This window comes from Paroedura picta, chromosome 2 (genome assembly GCF_049243985.1).
Source record: "Paroedura picta isolate Pp20150507F chromosome 2, Ppicta_v3.0, whole genome shotgun sequence".
Taxonomy (NCBI): domain Eukaryota; kingdom Metazoa; phylum Chordata; class Lepidosauria; order Squamata; family Gekkonidae; genus Paroedura; species Paroedura picta.
The window spans coordinates 56507104-56523908 of record NC_135370.1 but is presented as its reverse complement, the minus strand read 5'-3'; the positions used below and the strand labels follow the sequence as shown (position 1 = coordinate 56523908).

At 40.3% G+C, this 16805-nt stretch overlaps 1 protein-coding gene across 4 annotated transcripts in view; it reads left to right on the top strand.

The window, feature by feature from the left end:
* THSD7B (thrombospondin type 1 domain containing 7B) overlaps positions 1-16805 on the top strand; it is a 702862-nt gene that overhangs the window by 467843 nt on the left and 218214 nt on the right. For all 4 annotated transcript variants that reach the window (XM_077320192.1, XM_077320193.1, XM_077320190.1 and 1 more), the window contains 3 exons: positions 226-341; positions 7408-7540; positions 11670-11773. In XM_077320192.1, coding sequence (XP_077176307.1) covers positions 226-341; positions 7408-7540; positions 11670-11773 — 353 coding nt within the window. The remainder of the gene's footprint in view (positions 1-225; positions 342-7407; positions 7541-11669; positions 11774-16805) is intronic.

The following is a 16805-nucleotide window of genomic DNA, read 5'->3' as shown; positions in this document are numbered from 1 at the left end:
AGGTGAGGCAAACATGGGGAAATACAATTTACGAGCCCCGGTTTAATGACATTAATGCACTCAAGACTTGTCCCTGTAACGGTTTCTTGCTTTTTCTTTTAAAATCATTTAAAATACTAAATGTTTCATAGGAATCTTCAATTGTTTACTTGAATGTTTCTCCCTCTAAATATTTTTGTCCTTTTCCCGGTTCCTCATATGTTACATTTCCATGTATTTTGACAGGTGCCCAGAATCCATCAGGCCAGAAACGGTCCAGCCATGTCTGCTCCTGTGCAAAAAAGATTGTGTGGTGACTCCTTTCAGTGAATGGACAAGTTGTCCCACAGTTTGTCAACATGGTAAGCTTCTGCAAAAGAGAGTAGGTAAAATCTGAAAATGTTGTTCACCTTCTACCATAAATCTTCTTAGCCAGCTTTAAAATCAGGACTGATCATAAACTGTTGTGCTTTTAATAGTAGCAAGTGTATGCAGAAATTATGGATTTTCCAGTCAGACATTTTGATTCTATGTATCAACTTTCATTATATTGATACCAAATTGTACTGCTGCTACCCAAGTAGTGCATGCTGGGTAACTGTTTGCCATAAACTTTAAATCACAACCTGATATGTTGAAATGACAGGATCATTAATCTGTAATCCTGTAGTTTTTAAGCTCTTTACAAAATTAGTTAAGAACATAAGTCTCTGCTTGTATAAGCTAAGAAAGGACACAGTGCCCAAAGGAAATGGAATGGCACTTCCGCAAGCTAGGCAGACCTGGACTGTTGTTGGGACCTCAATTCCAGGATTCTCTTTGCTTAAGTTCTAACCCAGCGAATGCTGGCAAGGGCTCCTGGGAATTGTAGTCCATGGACATCTGGAGGGCCGCAGTTTGACTACCCCTGTTCTAACCTATGCATTTCTTATTGGATAAAATACACATGATGATCAAAACTGGAGTGCCACCATAAGGAAGTCTACTCAGAATAATATCAGGCCTATTCAGTGGGTCTCATTCCCAAGAATAAGGATTGCACTGTTAACATGCAGAGTGTTTCCATAGTTTAAACGTTTCCTGTGGCTCACGCTGTTTGACAGTCCTGTCTACTTCCCTCCCTCAGAGGCAAGATTTTTTCTTCTGTTTCCCCCTTTTTGATTGAGCAATCTTAGTGGTCTATTATCTTTTTTCCTAAAGAATTTTGCTGCCTCACCCTGTGTTAGTATAATATTTTACTGCTGGCTCAGTCCAGGAACCTGAGAAAAGGGTCGTAATCACCCCTTAACTTAAACCACTGAAAATGGCACTTGTGAATTTTTGAAGTTCAAAATTAACAAAATATTTTATTCAACACAGAGGGGGAAAGGTCAGATGAAATCAAGGGGGTTGACATTTCTGAGGTAACGTAATATAGATAACTCTGGAGTAAAATTAGTACATGCACAGACTTTAATTCTTGTATTTCAGGGTAATGAGAGTTTCTTAAGCTATTCACAGTTACTTAAATCTTTATGTTTAGAGGCTTTTGTTCCAGTGTTTTCCCAAACACTCTAGTACAATTTTTTGAATAGTCATTGACTATTTTGGTTTCCAGAAGGCTAATACTCTTTTTCCAACACTCAAACCCTTTCTCTTGAAATACCAATACCTAAGTTTTAAACTGACTCTTAAATTCTCTAAAAGTAGTTTCTTACCACACCATAAAAAGGATTAACTCCCTGCTTGACAGAGTAGGGAACTTCTACTTTCACTAGATGATCTGTCCCCTTTCTTTGGCCCAAATGGGAGTCTTTGCCTACTTCCCAAACTTCTTCCTGTTCCCCTGTCTGTGTTAAACTACTCTCAGCCAGGGCTGAATACTGAAACTCTCAGCACTCGACTTTAGGGGTGTGCCAAAATAAAAATTCCCCCCAAGTTATTTCTATTGAAAAGGGGGGTGGGGAATGGTATTTCTGAAAAGTACCAATTTTTTTTTTAGGTCCAGCAGACTCAAGATGAAAAAAATAAAAATAAAAACCAGCCTAACCCTTTGTTGTACACGAGATCTGTGTGCAGCGTGGAGGTCACTTGCAACTACATGCAGACCCGAGAGGATCAGCTGGGGCATCAGGAGCTCTCACTTTCAACTGCCCCAGCTGATGTATAGCTGAATATCCCCAAATAAAGACCAGAAAATGTGGCTTTTATTTGGGCTAATAATACCTTAAAAATACTGGTAAGGTATTTCGGAGGTATTTTTTCCTGCTTGGTTTCATCAAATGCACACTCCTACTCAATTCTTCTCATCTAAGGCTGAAATCAGACTGAATTCTCCTCAGCATCCTGTTCAGAAGTCTTTTTTGTTCAACTAATGGTTACCCATTAAGATTTTTTGGAGCAGCCTCTTGTCTCTGTGAAAAATTAACCCTTCTCAATCCTTTATCTGTTTACTCAGCACTTCTAAGCTTTTAAACATGCAGTTCATCGCATGGGGATACAGTGATCTGTAGACTCCTGTGTCTTGAGACAGTGATCTGGAAAACCCTTCAAACTTTATCTGAGCTTTCATTCTGAAGCATCTCCGTGTTCATATCACAATGCCATCTGTTACTGCTGCTGCTGCTCCTACTGTTGATCTCATTTTTGCTTAGTTCCTTTAAATTGGGGTTTCATAATGCATTTTCAGCATCTGAATGGCAAATTTGACTTTGCTTTGACTAATTGGTTCAAAAACTAGCACAAGCTTCTCAAGAGCATGCACAGCTTCTAGATCCAGCATTGTCATAGAAAGGCAGGCAAACCAGTTAACATTTGTTAACTGCTTATATGTATGTTGTAGTCTGACTGATGCAATGGCCTACTGCAATAACACAACTTGTAGCATTCAGGTAGACAGCCCAAGCCCAATTTCTTCATGTTCACTATTCAGATGGAAACCTAGAAATTCTCATGAGACCAACCAGATAACATAAATACCTGTTTTGACATTAAAGGTCTGGGTTTACATTATTGCATTATTTAAAAGCTGTTTTTTTCTTTTTTAATCTGGCTAAAAATGAGTTAGCTTAACATTACCTAAGCATAGCTGTTTGGTTGAATCACCTTTTGAGAATGGTATGGTTGAGATATTGAAACAGATCCAAATAATATAATGTAAATCAGTTTTAGTGTGAAGTTGTTCTCAGTACTTCAGTTTTGAAAATGAAAACTATTCATTGCCCAGCCTTTCAACGTGTTCAGTGATTTGGTAGGAAAGGTTGTGGAATATGATGGTAATGTTTTTGTGCCGAATATCAAATGAAACGCTTGCCACCCAAGGTCATAATCTTTGACTTAACCTTTACTGGGGGAAAAATACTTTGCACAGAGTAGTAAAACGACAGCAAGTTTTAGAAATTGGGGAGGGGGGATAGGTTTCATGTTTTCATCAGTGAGTTAAAAAAAAACAGTGAGCACACAAGAGAATCATATTTTCTTTTCCAAACTAAAACACAGCAGCTATACCAATGTAATTAAAAATGCAGTTTCTTACTAGATAAGCTTTCCCCCAGTATGGTTCTTATATGTGCTTTATGCAGAGTGTTCCACTGATATTTATAATGGCAAATTTTATATCTAATTAACTCTCTGGACAAAAGTTATACTTGTTAATATCTTTACTCTCATATTCTTTGTCCTTTCAAAAAATTCTGTTGGTGAACTACAATGTGCTTAGCTTCTGGTAGATTTCCCAGGTCCTTTAAAAAATAATGAATAGTATTTTAATTAGAGGTTTATTGTGTATACTTTTAATGAACAGTGTCTGAATAAGTGGAATAAATTAACTAGTAAATTACTCTGTATATTGGATAATCCTGTACACTTGAAAAAAATGCCGAATCAATTATTTAATTTCTTTATTATTTTAATATGGTTCTAAATTAAAAAGTGAATTGTGGGGATTTGGTTGCTCACTGGATTTGTTATTGAGAGGGCTTGAGTGCAGATCCTTTAATTTGTGCTGTCCAATTCTAAATGCAGCACATTTGGAAGCTTTGACATCACTGTGATATATATGCATAAAGAGTTTGTATAATAACAGTGATAAGTAGACGAATGCTTAAGCTTCAGATAAACAAGAACAAGTATCAAATGCCAGATGAAAAATTAAATCTGGACCAGCATAATAGGATTTAAGCAAATAGCCAATGGAAAAAAAAAGTTAATTAGACTCTGGCAGTGAAACAAACATATTTTGTCAGATGAAATACTTGGAAATGAGCTGGAAAATCCACATCCAACTTTCCCACCTATTTTTTGCCCTTCATTTAAATGTCATCAGTCAAGCTTCTTAGAAAAGCATTCTTATACAGCTTCAGTGTATGCTGATGACTCTGAGGTAAAAGAAATAGCATGATTATGGGGAAAAATAAATTTAAAACAGGGATTGAAAGTGTAATGTCGAGAATGCTCCTTTCCATGTCATGTATCATTTTACCTATTAAAGTTCTAATTTGTTTTTGATGGAAGTTACTAAGAAAGAATACATATTTTGCCTCTGGAATACAGAGAGTGCAAACCTAAACACAGTCAATGGGCTTAGGCATAATGTGGCATTGCTTATCGCTAAAATTTGCATTTTATACATAACTGAAAAATCTGAAAGATAAGGCAAGTGTGGGGATATAAATAATAGAGAATGAGATAGAATTAGCAGGCATTTTTTAACTGAATCACATAAATTGATTTGTAAAATGAAGTATAATTCAAAATTCAGCAAACATTTGAACATGGAAGCAATAGGCTGTGCCCAGTAATGAGCTGCTAGTGGAATTTGCTACAGATGTGCATTTCCTCCTGGTTTTTCTTCGACCAGGAAGCTTCCTGGAATCCTGGAAAAATTAAATCATGGGAAGATATTGATAAGAAGCCTTGCAAATCAGAAGGCTACTGTAAAGAATATATTATGCAAAATTACACTCCCTTTTTCACAAATAGAAATCTACAAATAAAAATTATGAATACTTGAAAGGCCTCTGAAGTAAACATAATTGAACTTTTCTTTGGTCTGCTAATAAGTGCAAGTTGCCTTAATTTCTGTTGAAAAGGAGAAGCTATCATTTGGTAGTCAGGAAAAATACAAGCTGATTGTTAGTTCTTTCAGTTGAAGACAATGTTTTAAGATAAAGGAAAAAATACAAATTAGGAATATGTATTAACTGTTGTTTTGATTAGCGTAGTAGATTTATTTGTATTTGGGTATTGTGAACTGCTTTGGGGAGATAGTCAAGAAAAATATTAAAAATAAAAAAAATAATGTTCAGTTTTTATTTCCGCTAGTGGAGAAATATGTGGGTAAGTCAAAGAGTATTGCAACAAAATCGTAGAAACTTTTATTAAACAAAATTATCAGAATGTGAAGCTATTATTTCTCGACACATTCTTCATCTAAGTCTATACCCTTCCGAAGGTAGTGTTTCTAACTCTTCCCTAAAGAATTATTTTCTACTTATACCACATCAAAACGGAAGTTTTGGCATCCTTGAAGGACTCAAATTGGGGTCCTTTTAAATGTTCTTTGGGTTTTGGGGACAAAAAATCCTCTGATGACAATTCTGTGGGGGTGGAAAAGGCCAGGAGGGTGCTCATATGGATGTGGGGCTAATCCCCATATCAACACGACATCACTGCCAAGCCAGCACTCTCCTGGGCCTGTTGCAGATCAGGCCCTGAGTAGCCCTGTGCTAAGGGAATGTGTAAGAATCCACGTTCCCTTTTCTGTTGCAGGGCTACTGAGAGCTCAATCTGCGGAAGGCCCGTGTAGACTTCTGGGCCTTCTAGGCCTGGCTTCTCCACATCCTATGGAGGCCAGGAGTGGGCAAAAAATGCCCTGATAAGTTTTGCAGCACTTTGCGGCACCTTGGAGTGGATAGTGCTTTTTTTTTAATTTTCAGGAAGGTGGTAGTATGCTCTCATGCAATCCCACCTTCCTGCAAAATAATGGCCCCACTGCCCCCCATGCATTGGAAACTGTTCACTGTGGCTGCATCCCCCAGGGGACACATTTCAGCAGTGGACTGGGTGCCCCACTGAAATGTGTCCCCCATGGGGACACTGAAATGTGTCCCCCACAGGCAGAATTGGCCTGAAGGAGCAAGATCAGGACTATAGGGTGGCTAGGGTAAGGTTTCCCAATGAAATTCTCATAGTACAGCTCTAGCTCCCCTTGAAGAATGAGCATGTGCATTGTCATGATGGAACAAAATTCCTTGGTGCATCTTTGCTGGCCTTTTTCTCACCCATACATTTCCAAGAAAAACCTTTAAAGGCACTCTAGTGAGACAAAGACTGAGAGAACTTGTCTGCAGCTATCCACTGGTCAGATAAACATGTTTTGTTGGGGGGGAAAACTTATGCATGTGTGAACTGGAACCCCTGTAGCAATACTATTTTACTTCTTGTCATAATACCATATTGGAATATATTGCTGATGAGATGAGAAAGGTTTTCAGAGATGGACACATTAAAAGCCATTAACTCTCTGGTTCTGGAAGCCATGCCCCTGGAAATTTAAGGAACTCAGAAGTGATGTTGATCTTCTAACCCAAGCTTTTTCACCCTGGTTTTCATGAAACCCTGGAATTCCTAATTGCTCTGGAAGGATTTCCCAAATGAGTTGGAGTTAATTATTTTTTTATATATTTTTACATTGGTTAAACATTTATGGGTATGACCATATATAGTCATGTTGATTCCCCCACCCATGGCCAATGTTGGGCCTAGAGGCGGTGGGAAGTGGAGGGGCCCCAGGTGAGCATGTACATGGCTACACTTCCCAACCATATTCTGCTTGATCACACCACTTCTAGGGTTTCTTGAAGCCTGAAGAATGTTTCAGGGGTTTCTCAATGCTAAAAAAAATTGAGAAATGCTGTTCTAACCAGTTTGTGTAACTTGTCTTTAAAACTGTCGAAATTGGTGCACGGGAAAATAGCAAACATTATCTCTATTTTAAAATAAGGGTCTGGAGGGGATCCAGGAAATTATATGCCTAACTTCATTTTTCAAATAAACTATTTGAAATTATTAAGCACATGGCTTGCTCAGGGAAACACTGCATGGTTTCTGCAAAAAGAGATCCTGCCTTACCAGTCTCTTCTCTGCTGCACTAACCTCCTACCAACATGCACAAAGAATGAAATCCTCTCATTTCCCCCTGAATATCCACATGTTTGTTTGTTTGCTTTTTACTGAGGAAATGTATGGGGTCAGAAGTTCTACAGATACTTCTCCATTTGGCCTATTCACATTAATGTGTTTATAATGAGAATTCCAGATACACTGTACGTTTTACTAGGTCCTACCTTTGGTTATATCTAATTAGTGACTTCTGTAAAAGGCAAGATGCCTAATGCATGGAATTAACTGTTTGTAGAAATACATTCTATTACATCTTTTAAAAATCAGGTAATTCTACTACAACGACACAGTCTCGCTACAGGATTATCATTCAAGATGCTGTCAATGGAGGACAGGAATGCCCAGACACTTTGTTTGAAGAAAGAGAATGTGAAGACATCCCTGTTTGTCCTGTGTACAGGTAATTTAAATACTCAAAAGAACAAGATTACTTAGGTGTTTTGTTTGCAGTACTCTAGTCTGTATACAGCAGCACAGAAAGTCTAAGATTGGGGCGGGGGGAGCAATGACTTCTGCTAATTTTCCATCTCACAGCCCATTGTGTTCTTTGAAATGTTGTTCCTGTGGATCACTGAGGTTCATAAGATTGGCCATAACAGGCTGTTGTCAACACAATGGGATATCTGGGTCTTCCGTGTAGGTATAGGTGGGGTGGTGATATGTGTTGTAACAGTGAAAAAGGCAAACTTTACATTAGGGAACAATAGAGGAGGGACCGAAAACAAAATGACCAATATTGTAATGCCACCATATAGATCTAGTGTGCTGCGTCTTTTGGAATACTGGGTACAGTTGTGGTCACAGTGTCTCAAAAAGGGCATTGCAGAGTTGGAAAAAGTACAGAGGAGGACAAGCATGATAAGTAGAGGATTGGAGAACCTTCCCTAGAAGGAAAGGTTGAAGAATCTGGGACTTTCCAGTTTAGAAAAGAGATGACCAAGAGGGGACCTGATAGATATTTATACAATTATGCATAGAGTTGGGAGATATTTTACCCCTCTCCTTCTCAAAATACTAGAACTTATGGGTGTCATGAACCCCGATTCATGCCAGCTAAGTTTCTTCTCATCATCCTGGCAGACTCGAGGCCATAAACCTGTAAATCTGCCTTCTGGCTCCAAGCCTCCCTTCTTTTCCCAGCGGGAGTTTTCCATTGTTGATGTATCAGTCTCACTATAAGTGTCCTTGTGGAGACAGCTCAGTCTCAGCAACAATGTAACAGATTAGATTCCTAGCCATCTGGCATCCTGTGAACCTAGACACCTTTGGTGCCCTTTCGCTCTCCCGCCAAAATGCCTTTGTACCCCTCCCTTATAAACAGGGCTCTATATCTGCCCTGGGTTACTCATTGTTCTTTGTTATTACCAAGATCTTTGCTTAGGATGATCTTGGCTGGCTTTAGCATTCTGTGGACTCTGTTTAATAAAGCTCTCTTTGGATTTTCAACTGACTATTGGATCTCTGATGTGTCTTTATCACTGACTCTGCAGGCTTGGCTCAGCCTGGTTCCTGACAATGGGTGTCCAATGAAGCTGATGGGTAGTCTGTTCAGGACAGACAAAAGGAAGGGGAAAGAACCAGCTCTAGCACAGATGCACCAACACAATGATCTTCAACCCTTCCAGACCCAGGATCAACTTAAACACCTATTAAACTGCAACTGTATAATAGCAAGTCAACTGACATCCAAATTATCTACTTTACACAGAGAGTGGTTACAATGTGGAATTTGATGCCAGAAGATGTAGTGATGGCCACAGGAATAAAAAGCTTGAAAGAGGGATTAGACAGATTCATGGAGGATAAATCTATTGATAGATCCTATCCATGGTGACTGAGGGGAACCTACATATTCAGAGGCACTAAGTCTCTGAGTCCGAGAACCAGAAGGCAACATCAGGGGGAGGTGTTAGGCTCTATTCCCGGTTATTGGCCATCCAGAAGAATTGGGTGGCCACTGTGTGAGAAGGGATACTGAACTTGATGGGCCATTGGTCTGATCCAGGAGGGCTCTTTTTATGTTCCACCAGCACTATGACCCAACAGCCATTGAAATGCTAGTGCTATGCAATCTCTCTCTCTCTCTCTGCTTTTTGTGAAAACCCTGTTGCATAAATAACCAAGATGCCTCACATCCTGCTTTACCTTGTGAACTTGGAGCAGGAAGACAGCAAGCTGAGGTTATTCCTATTCAGCTATAGAAAGGAATCCAAGACAGCTCTTATATTTGGCTTGTTCCTTGCTGACCTATTATGCAGGGCAGTGGCTGCATCAAGCCGCTGCCAGTGCATTGCAGTGGAGCAGCATACTCTGCCATTTATTGTGTCTCCATGGGGGACACATTTCAGCATCACAAAAATATATATGCCGAAATATATCCCCCTGGGTAACACAGCCACAGCAGAAAGGTTCTGCTGGCCGCAGGGGGAGCAAGGGTAGGTTATTTTACAGGAAGGCAGGATTGCAAGAGAATGTATATACATATATTCAACCCTACAGCACTGTGAAACACTGCAGAGCTGAGTGGGACGTTTTTGTTCCCCTTCCAGCCACCGTAACATAGGCCCATGTTCACAAGGCTGGCCTAGCCTGGCCGCTAATGGTGGCCATTGCAAAAAAGGGAACATTGCAAAATAAGCATTCAATCGCTGCAGGCCATCAGAGGCCTTACAGCGAGTCAGGGCAGGGAGGGGTCCGGATTGGCAGCACCATCATGCATATGTAGGGATTAGACCTACTGTCATGCTGCCGCCAGCCCGGCCTTTCCTCTCAATGCATAATAGGTTATTGGGGTCTATTTCTTGGCATTTGGCTTGTTTTCTTTTATCTCTAGATCTCTTAACCTGCTGCTCACATTCTTGACCTGATCACTGGAGAAAGATTAACTGTTACTTCCCCTCTTCATGTCAGATAATTTGGATGTCAGTTGACTTGCTTTTATACACTTGCAGTTTAATAGGTGTTTTAAGATGATCCTGGGTCTGGAAGGGTTGAAGATCATTGTGTTGGTGCATCTGTGCTAGAGCTGGTTCTTTCCCCTTCACAATAGAGGTGTGATGTAGAGTTTACAAGTTGTATGAGTCACCCTGTAAAGGAGAAGGCTAAGGGGGTCCATGATTACTCTCTTAAAGTATTTTAAATGTTGTTGCTTCAACAAAGGCAAGGAGCTGTTCCTTTTGGCAGCAGTAGATAGGACTTACAATAATGGCGTTAAATCAGGGGTAGTCAAACTGTGGCCCACCAGATACTGGCAGGGGCTCATGGGAATTGTAGTCCATGGACATCTGGAGGGCCGCAGTTTGACTACCCCTGGGTTAAATTACTGATGGAAAAATGTCAGATGGACATTAGGGACCTTTTTTAAAAAACAATAAGAGTAGTTCAGCTGTGGAATTGGCTGTCTAAGAGTAGTTCAGTAGTTCAGCTGTGGAATTGGCCTTGGGATGTGGTGATTCCCCCCCCCACACACACAAACACACAATCTGTCAGTCTTAAAGCGGCAGATGCACAAACAAGGATGCTTTAGGCTGGTCCTGCATTGAGCAGAGGTTGGACTAGATGGCCTGAATGGCCCCTTCCAACTCTATGATTCTGTGTTCCAAGGAAGACAAAGTACTAAATTGCTGATTCTTGACAAACATAAGCGTTTCATTTAGCTGTTGTCATATGTGCACTGTACCAGTGAAAGACCTATAAGATCAGCTTGCCAATTGATTGTAAATGTTAAATTAATTCGTCTACTGCAGGACCATCTCTCCATTAAGAAATGTAATACGATGCAAGTAAATGGCATATATGTAATTGAGGAAAATGGGATTTCAGAATTTATATTGATACTTTGGTGAACCCACTGAGCCTGCTAAGCTATGCACCCTGCATGCTTAGAAAGAGTGTTCCAAACATGTTAGTTTTAAGATGTGATTTTCAGACTCTTCTTGGAAGTTTAATTGTTCATGACCTATCCTGTCCTGAGATAAGGCATAACACTTCACAAACCAAAACTGTACTATTGGGTCCAATTTTACACACTCAAGCCTATACCTTACTTGTAATAAATGGGATAGCAGAGTGCAGATAAATGGCATTGCTATAGCATCAGTATATGAGTTTTTTCCCCCTAAATAAATAAAACGAAAGACCAAAATTGCTGGGCTGCTTCTGTACTGGTGGGAAGATGTTTAACGAAAGTTCTGTGTTCACTGATGCATTGCTAGACAAACTAAAACACTGAGCAAACTGTTCAGCACAATGTATTCGTTTCAATCAATTTGTATCAATTACTATAACATTCTGTTTCCCGTGTACATTCTCCACACTCCTTTGCATTTCTTGTCAATGTTTTGATATGTCTTGGCTGCAATACGTAGAGAGCCAGTATAGTGTAGTGGAAGGAATGCTGCTGTTTGATTGGCCAAATTGGATCTGAAAAATAGTGACAATTATGATGAATAGTCTGCTTAATTTTTAAGGATTTCTGATTTAAAGGATCAGAGCATAGCACTGTAACTTTTCTTCTGTCACAATTCCAGATGGAAGATCCATAAATGGAGTCAGTGTGTACTGGTACCAGATTCCATAAGACAGGGCATACTGGGGGTCGATGAGCCCTGCGGTCGTGGTTTGCAGTCAAGAGGTAAGATTGAACAGATGACTTTCTATTATAAAATGTTGGTTTCCTGATTTTGTTCATTATGGCCGTTTATGCACTGGAGGTTTCATGCCAGGCTGCAGGCTGGAGTTTTAGTCGTGGCAGGTTGCCCCACCTCTTCCTGCACCCACATGGGGGAGCATTTGGCCCGGTGCACCTCATCCGCCCCCGATTTGTGCGTAAATGGTCTATCTGGTTTCATTCTGTGCCCTTTGTTTAGTCTTTGGATTGTTGCAAGTAGTTCATAAGGGGGCATCTGATAAGCTGAGTATTTTTCTCTCTTACTCTCAATAACTAGATGGGAGGAAAATAACAAGTTATTCTTAATATAGTACTACAATTGCTGAGATGTCAAAGAAAAACTCAAACCATGGTGTGCCTGGAAACAGGAATGCAGAGAGTGGAAGACAAGATCAGTACGCTTTCTATCCCTCAATGGTTAAAATTAAATTATAACCAAAAGAGCCTATCCTCACTTATTTTAAGTGATAATTTCCAATCACTTTGGTTGAAAGCTGTGAGGTCTACATTAGTGCATCTCAGGTTCTCAGAACAACTATTAATCTAAGCCAAGATCAAGCTAACTCTATATTCAAAGATCTAAGGACATTAGCCAGCAAAGGGATCCAGAAAGAGTCCCTGACTTCCTCTTGCCATACAGGCTAGTCCCAGCTCCCTACTTGTCTTCTTTAGAGATCAACAAACAGAGGAGAGCCTTTTCACAGGCTAGATGTTCAGCCCTACCCTCAGCTGTTCTGGAGAGCCTCTATAAGAAAATTCCTCTGTCATAGAGACTATGTCTATGTGCTAGTGGCCAGATAGAAACAACTGAACATGTATTATTACACTGTCCTATCTATAACACCATCAGAGACAAATTAATACAGCCAATTCTTGACAGACTCTAAAGCAGGGGTAGTCAAACTGCGGCCCTCTAGATGTCCATGGACTACAATTCCCAGGAGCCCCCTGCCAGCGAATGCTGGCAGGGGGCTCCTGGGAATTGTAGTCCATGGACATCTGGAGGGCCACAGTTTGACTATCCCCGCTCTAAAGTCTTTCCTCAATGGATAAAATTAAGAAACTTCGTAACGATTAAAGGAGTTGAATAACTCTCCATACTGCTAAGTTCTTTTCTGCTATGATTAAATTGCGTAGTATAGAAAGTATCTCCTCCGATATACTGACTCACTACTTTGCACAGGGTGTTTTAACAACCAGTTTTAATTATGTTTACGTTTTATACCGTTGGTTTAAATGTGTTTCTGTTAGCACATTTTTTCGTCTTTTACTGATGTTTTGAATGTATTTTTTGCAGCCTGGTCTGAAAGGCCGTAAATATATTTGTTTTTGTTGTACTCAAACCATGGTATTTGGAATGATCTTTTGTACCTCAGTGCCAAAAAACAGCACAATCAAACCAAGGTCCTGTGGCTGGGTAGGAAAGGGATGGGAGAGGAACCATGTGTTTGCTCACTCGAGACGGGCTGCAGCTTATGGTTGCAGAATTTGCTAGGAACCTGGGTGTAATCTCTCATGCCTCTATCCCTAGCATTGTACCAACTTTGCCAAGCTAAACTTCTAGCACCAATCTGTGGATATCTAAACCTGTGGATTGAGGGCACATCTAACCCAAGTAGATTTTTCTGCACTTGGGGTATCCCTGGGTTTGCAGAAGAAATCTAGGTTTTGTTTAATTGTTGGGGAGTTTAAGGCCCCCCCCCCAAATTAAATAAAACATTGAATATGCACAGCCAACACACATAACTTTGAGCAGTTGTAGAGGGGGGCCTGGTACATGCTGCAATGGCAGTAGCGACAGAACCTGGAAATCACCAGCAGCTCCTGCCATGGCAGCAGGGCCCAGGAGCTGCTATCAGAGATAGTCATGATTGAACCTTGTAGCCGTCAGCATGCCTGGCCACAACCATGGTGGATCACAGGAACTGGTTCCTGCCCAGTTACAGTGGCAGAACCTGGAAATTGCTCTGGCTTGAGCCATGGAGACAGCAGAGGGAGGGAACTTCTTGCAGGCCTGGCCATGGCTGCAGTGGAGCCAAGGAACTACTCTGAGCTTGGCTGTGGCAACAGAGTCCAGGAGCCACCCTGAGCCCAGTCATGGTAGAGCCTGAGAGATTCTCCAAGTCCAGCTGTGGCAGTAGCAGAGTTTGGGATCCTCTCTGGGCTTGGAGCAGCTCCCAGACACCACTGCTGCTGATGAGTAAAAATGGGTAAACATATTGCTGATGGCTTAAATCTGCATAAAGATATTACCAAGTAGAGAAGAACCGCCTCATTTTGGCTCTTTGGAAAAAAGAACTCTAGTGGGGGACAAGAAAAGTTCCCTGAAGACCACAGAAGTTCTCAGAATTTGTAATTCCATGCATCCCTGTATGGTCACTATAAATAATTGACATGGCATGTTAACTGTGATCAAATTGTTTGGAGGAAAGGGAAAGGCATCACGACATCTGTGCAAGTGATACAAAGGTAATACTTGCAACATTAGTATTTTCTAAAATGAGACCGTATCTTTCCTGATTTCAAATAGGGAAAATGGATGTTAGAATTGTAATATATAACCCATTGCACTCCCCCCCTTTTTGTGGGAGGGGGAGTGGAAACAGCCTGAAGTGAATTTGTCTTATTGTTTTAACATTAGATTTATGAATACCAGTGTCTTGACCTTGATAATTGAATTTTCATATGGAGTAACTTTCCAAGCACAGATATGAATAGGCTTGTGTTATTGAGAGGTCAAACAGTTACTGGCAGCAATTTTAGCATAGCAAGGAGCTTATCTGGTTGTTAGGCATTCCTGCTAGAAATCTGCCCAAACTATTTTTAATGGAAGGCTGTCCTGGTAGATGATTATCATATTTTTAGCACCATATGGTTGAAAGCTTAGAGAATCTGTTATTTGTGGTGGGCTTCAACAGTGTTATAATCTGAGAGTAATAAAGGAAGGAAGAGGAGTGTATGTCTGTGCTGGAAAGGAGATAAATGTAAATGTTTTACAATGAGACTGAAAATAGAGAATAACATTACCTGGGAGGTTTGGCCACAAGACTTTTCATTCCAGATGTGTGAAGACAGCTCCATGTGTTGCAATTGCTTTCCCAGATGAATTTCCTTTTCTCTTTGCATTATGCTTTCTTCTTGTTGATGCTGTACAGTGAGTATGCAATCTGTTTAGTTTCATTATCAAAAACTTTATTTCCCCAAGAAGTAGTCAAAAGCATACTGAGTTGCTGTGGCTAAAAGCAAAATAAAAAACCTCCCACATTTCCTTTTCAGTAGACGTTTCTCAGCATTTTTCCCACAAAGGGGCACGGTTCATCCAGTCCTGAGCATCTATATGCCCCCATTGATATGCAAGAGAGGGATGTATTTCTCCGTGATTGCCTCTGACTTGAGTGTAGAGACCTGATACGTGTGATCACAACTAGTTATAAAACTGCTGCACCCATAACTGCCTAACTCATTTATCTGTCACTGGTAACCACAGAGAGAGTAGAGCCATATGTTTTAAAGAAAGGGGAAGGGGAAAGTAAGACACAGTCCCAGCTTAGAAAGAGGACTGAACATTGTAATATTAGACCAAGAAGAGGCTAATAAAAGAAGAGGACAAAGTTCTAATATATGTGGACACATGGGGCTGAAAAAGGAGGTGAGATGAAGAAGAATAGGGACAAAAGTCCCAAGCTATAGAAGCTGAACTCTAATATCATAATACACTACTATGTTTAGAGTGGCTGAAGAATGTTACTCCATATTACCAATAATGAATATGATTCATTAGAGTCCTTTAGAAAGTTCTTCTCTCCTTTCGTCCCCAGACACATACATCCTTTGGTCACTTGGCAAATGAGATCAAATAGTTGTTTCTAATTACTCTATGATGATCTCATCCACTTCCTCCCTTGGATAAAAGGTTTTCCTTCTGTTTTTCTTTCCCTTTCTGACTGAGCAGCTGTTTTTATTGATTTCCTTCTTTTCTGAAGAACTATGGGTTTCCCCATCCTGTCATGGTATGACATCTTGCTGAGATCCTGCTTTAACTTAAACCACTGAAATGACACTCAGGGCTTTTTAAAGTTCAAAAATGACAAACTGTTTTATTCAACATAGTGGTGAAAGGTCAAGTGAAATCAGGTCAGGTAAAATTTCTGAGGTAAATGAATATGGGCACAAGTGACAATTCATATGTTTCAAGCAAATAGAAGTTTCTTATTCTTTTCACCGTGATGTATAATCTTTAAGATGAGAGGCTTTTGTTTAAGTGTTTCCTAAACACTCCAGTATACATTTCTGACCATATTTTACTCATTTGGCTTCCAGAAGGCAGGGATACTCTGTCCGGTACACAAATTCCTTCACAAAACCAAATCAGTCCTTTTACTGACTCCTCAGGTTTCAAAAAGCAGTTTCTAAACACATCTGATCAGGGTTCACTCCACCCCTCAGAGCTGTCTCCTTTTTCCAACTGGGTAGGAATTTCCTTTCTCACCAAAAGATCTATCCCCCTTTCTGGCCTGAATGGGAGTTTCCTCCAATCTCCCCACTCCTCCTGCCAACTTCTAAGCTTTCTGTCTATATTAAACTGTTCTCAGTGGGTGAAATCCAATCCACACACCCTGTCAGTACTAAGCCCTTCTCTGTCATGGCTAGATTTAGACTCATCAGCATTAGACTCCCTGCAGTCTGGACTTAATTCAGACTTCTCAGCATTCAGCTCTCTGATCAACTGATACTAACCAATTGTATTCTTTGGAGCAGCCTCTCACTCAAGGCTCTCTGACTCTGTGAGGAATTAATTCTTCACAGTCTGTTACCTGTTTACACAGCAGTCATAAGATTTTAAAATACAGTCCATCACGTACCCCAAAACAAAACAAAAAAGTATTAAGAGCTGTTGCCATTTATGAGTGAACCAGTGGATACTGGGCAAAAGGTGTTACCTAGCACAAATGTAAACCTTCACCACAAACCCAAGTTTAATAGTGCACTTCAGCAG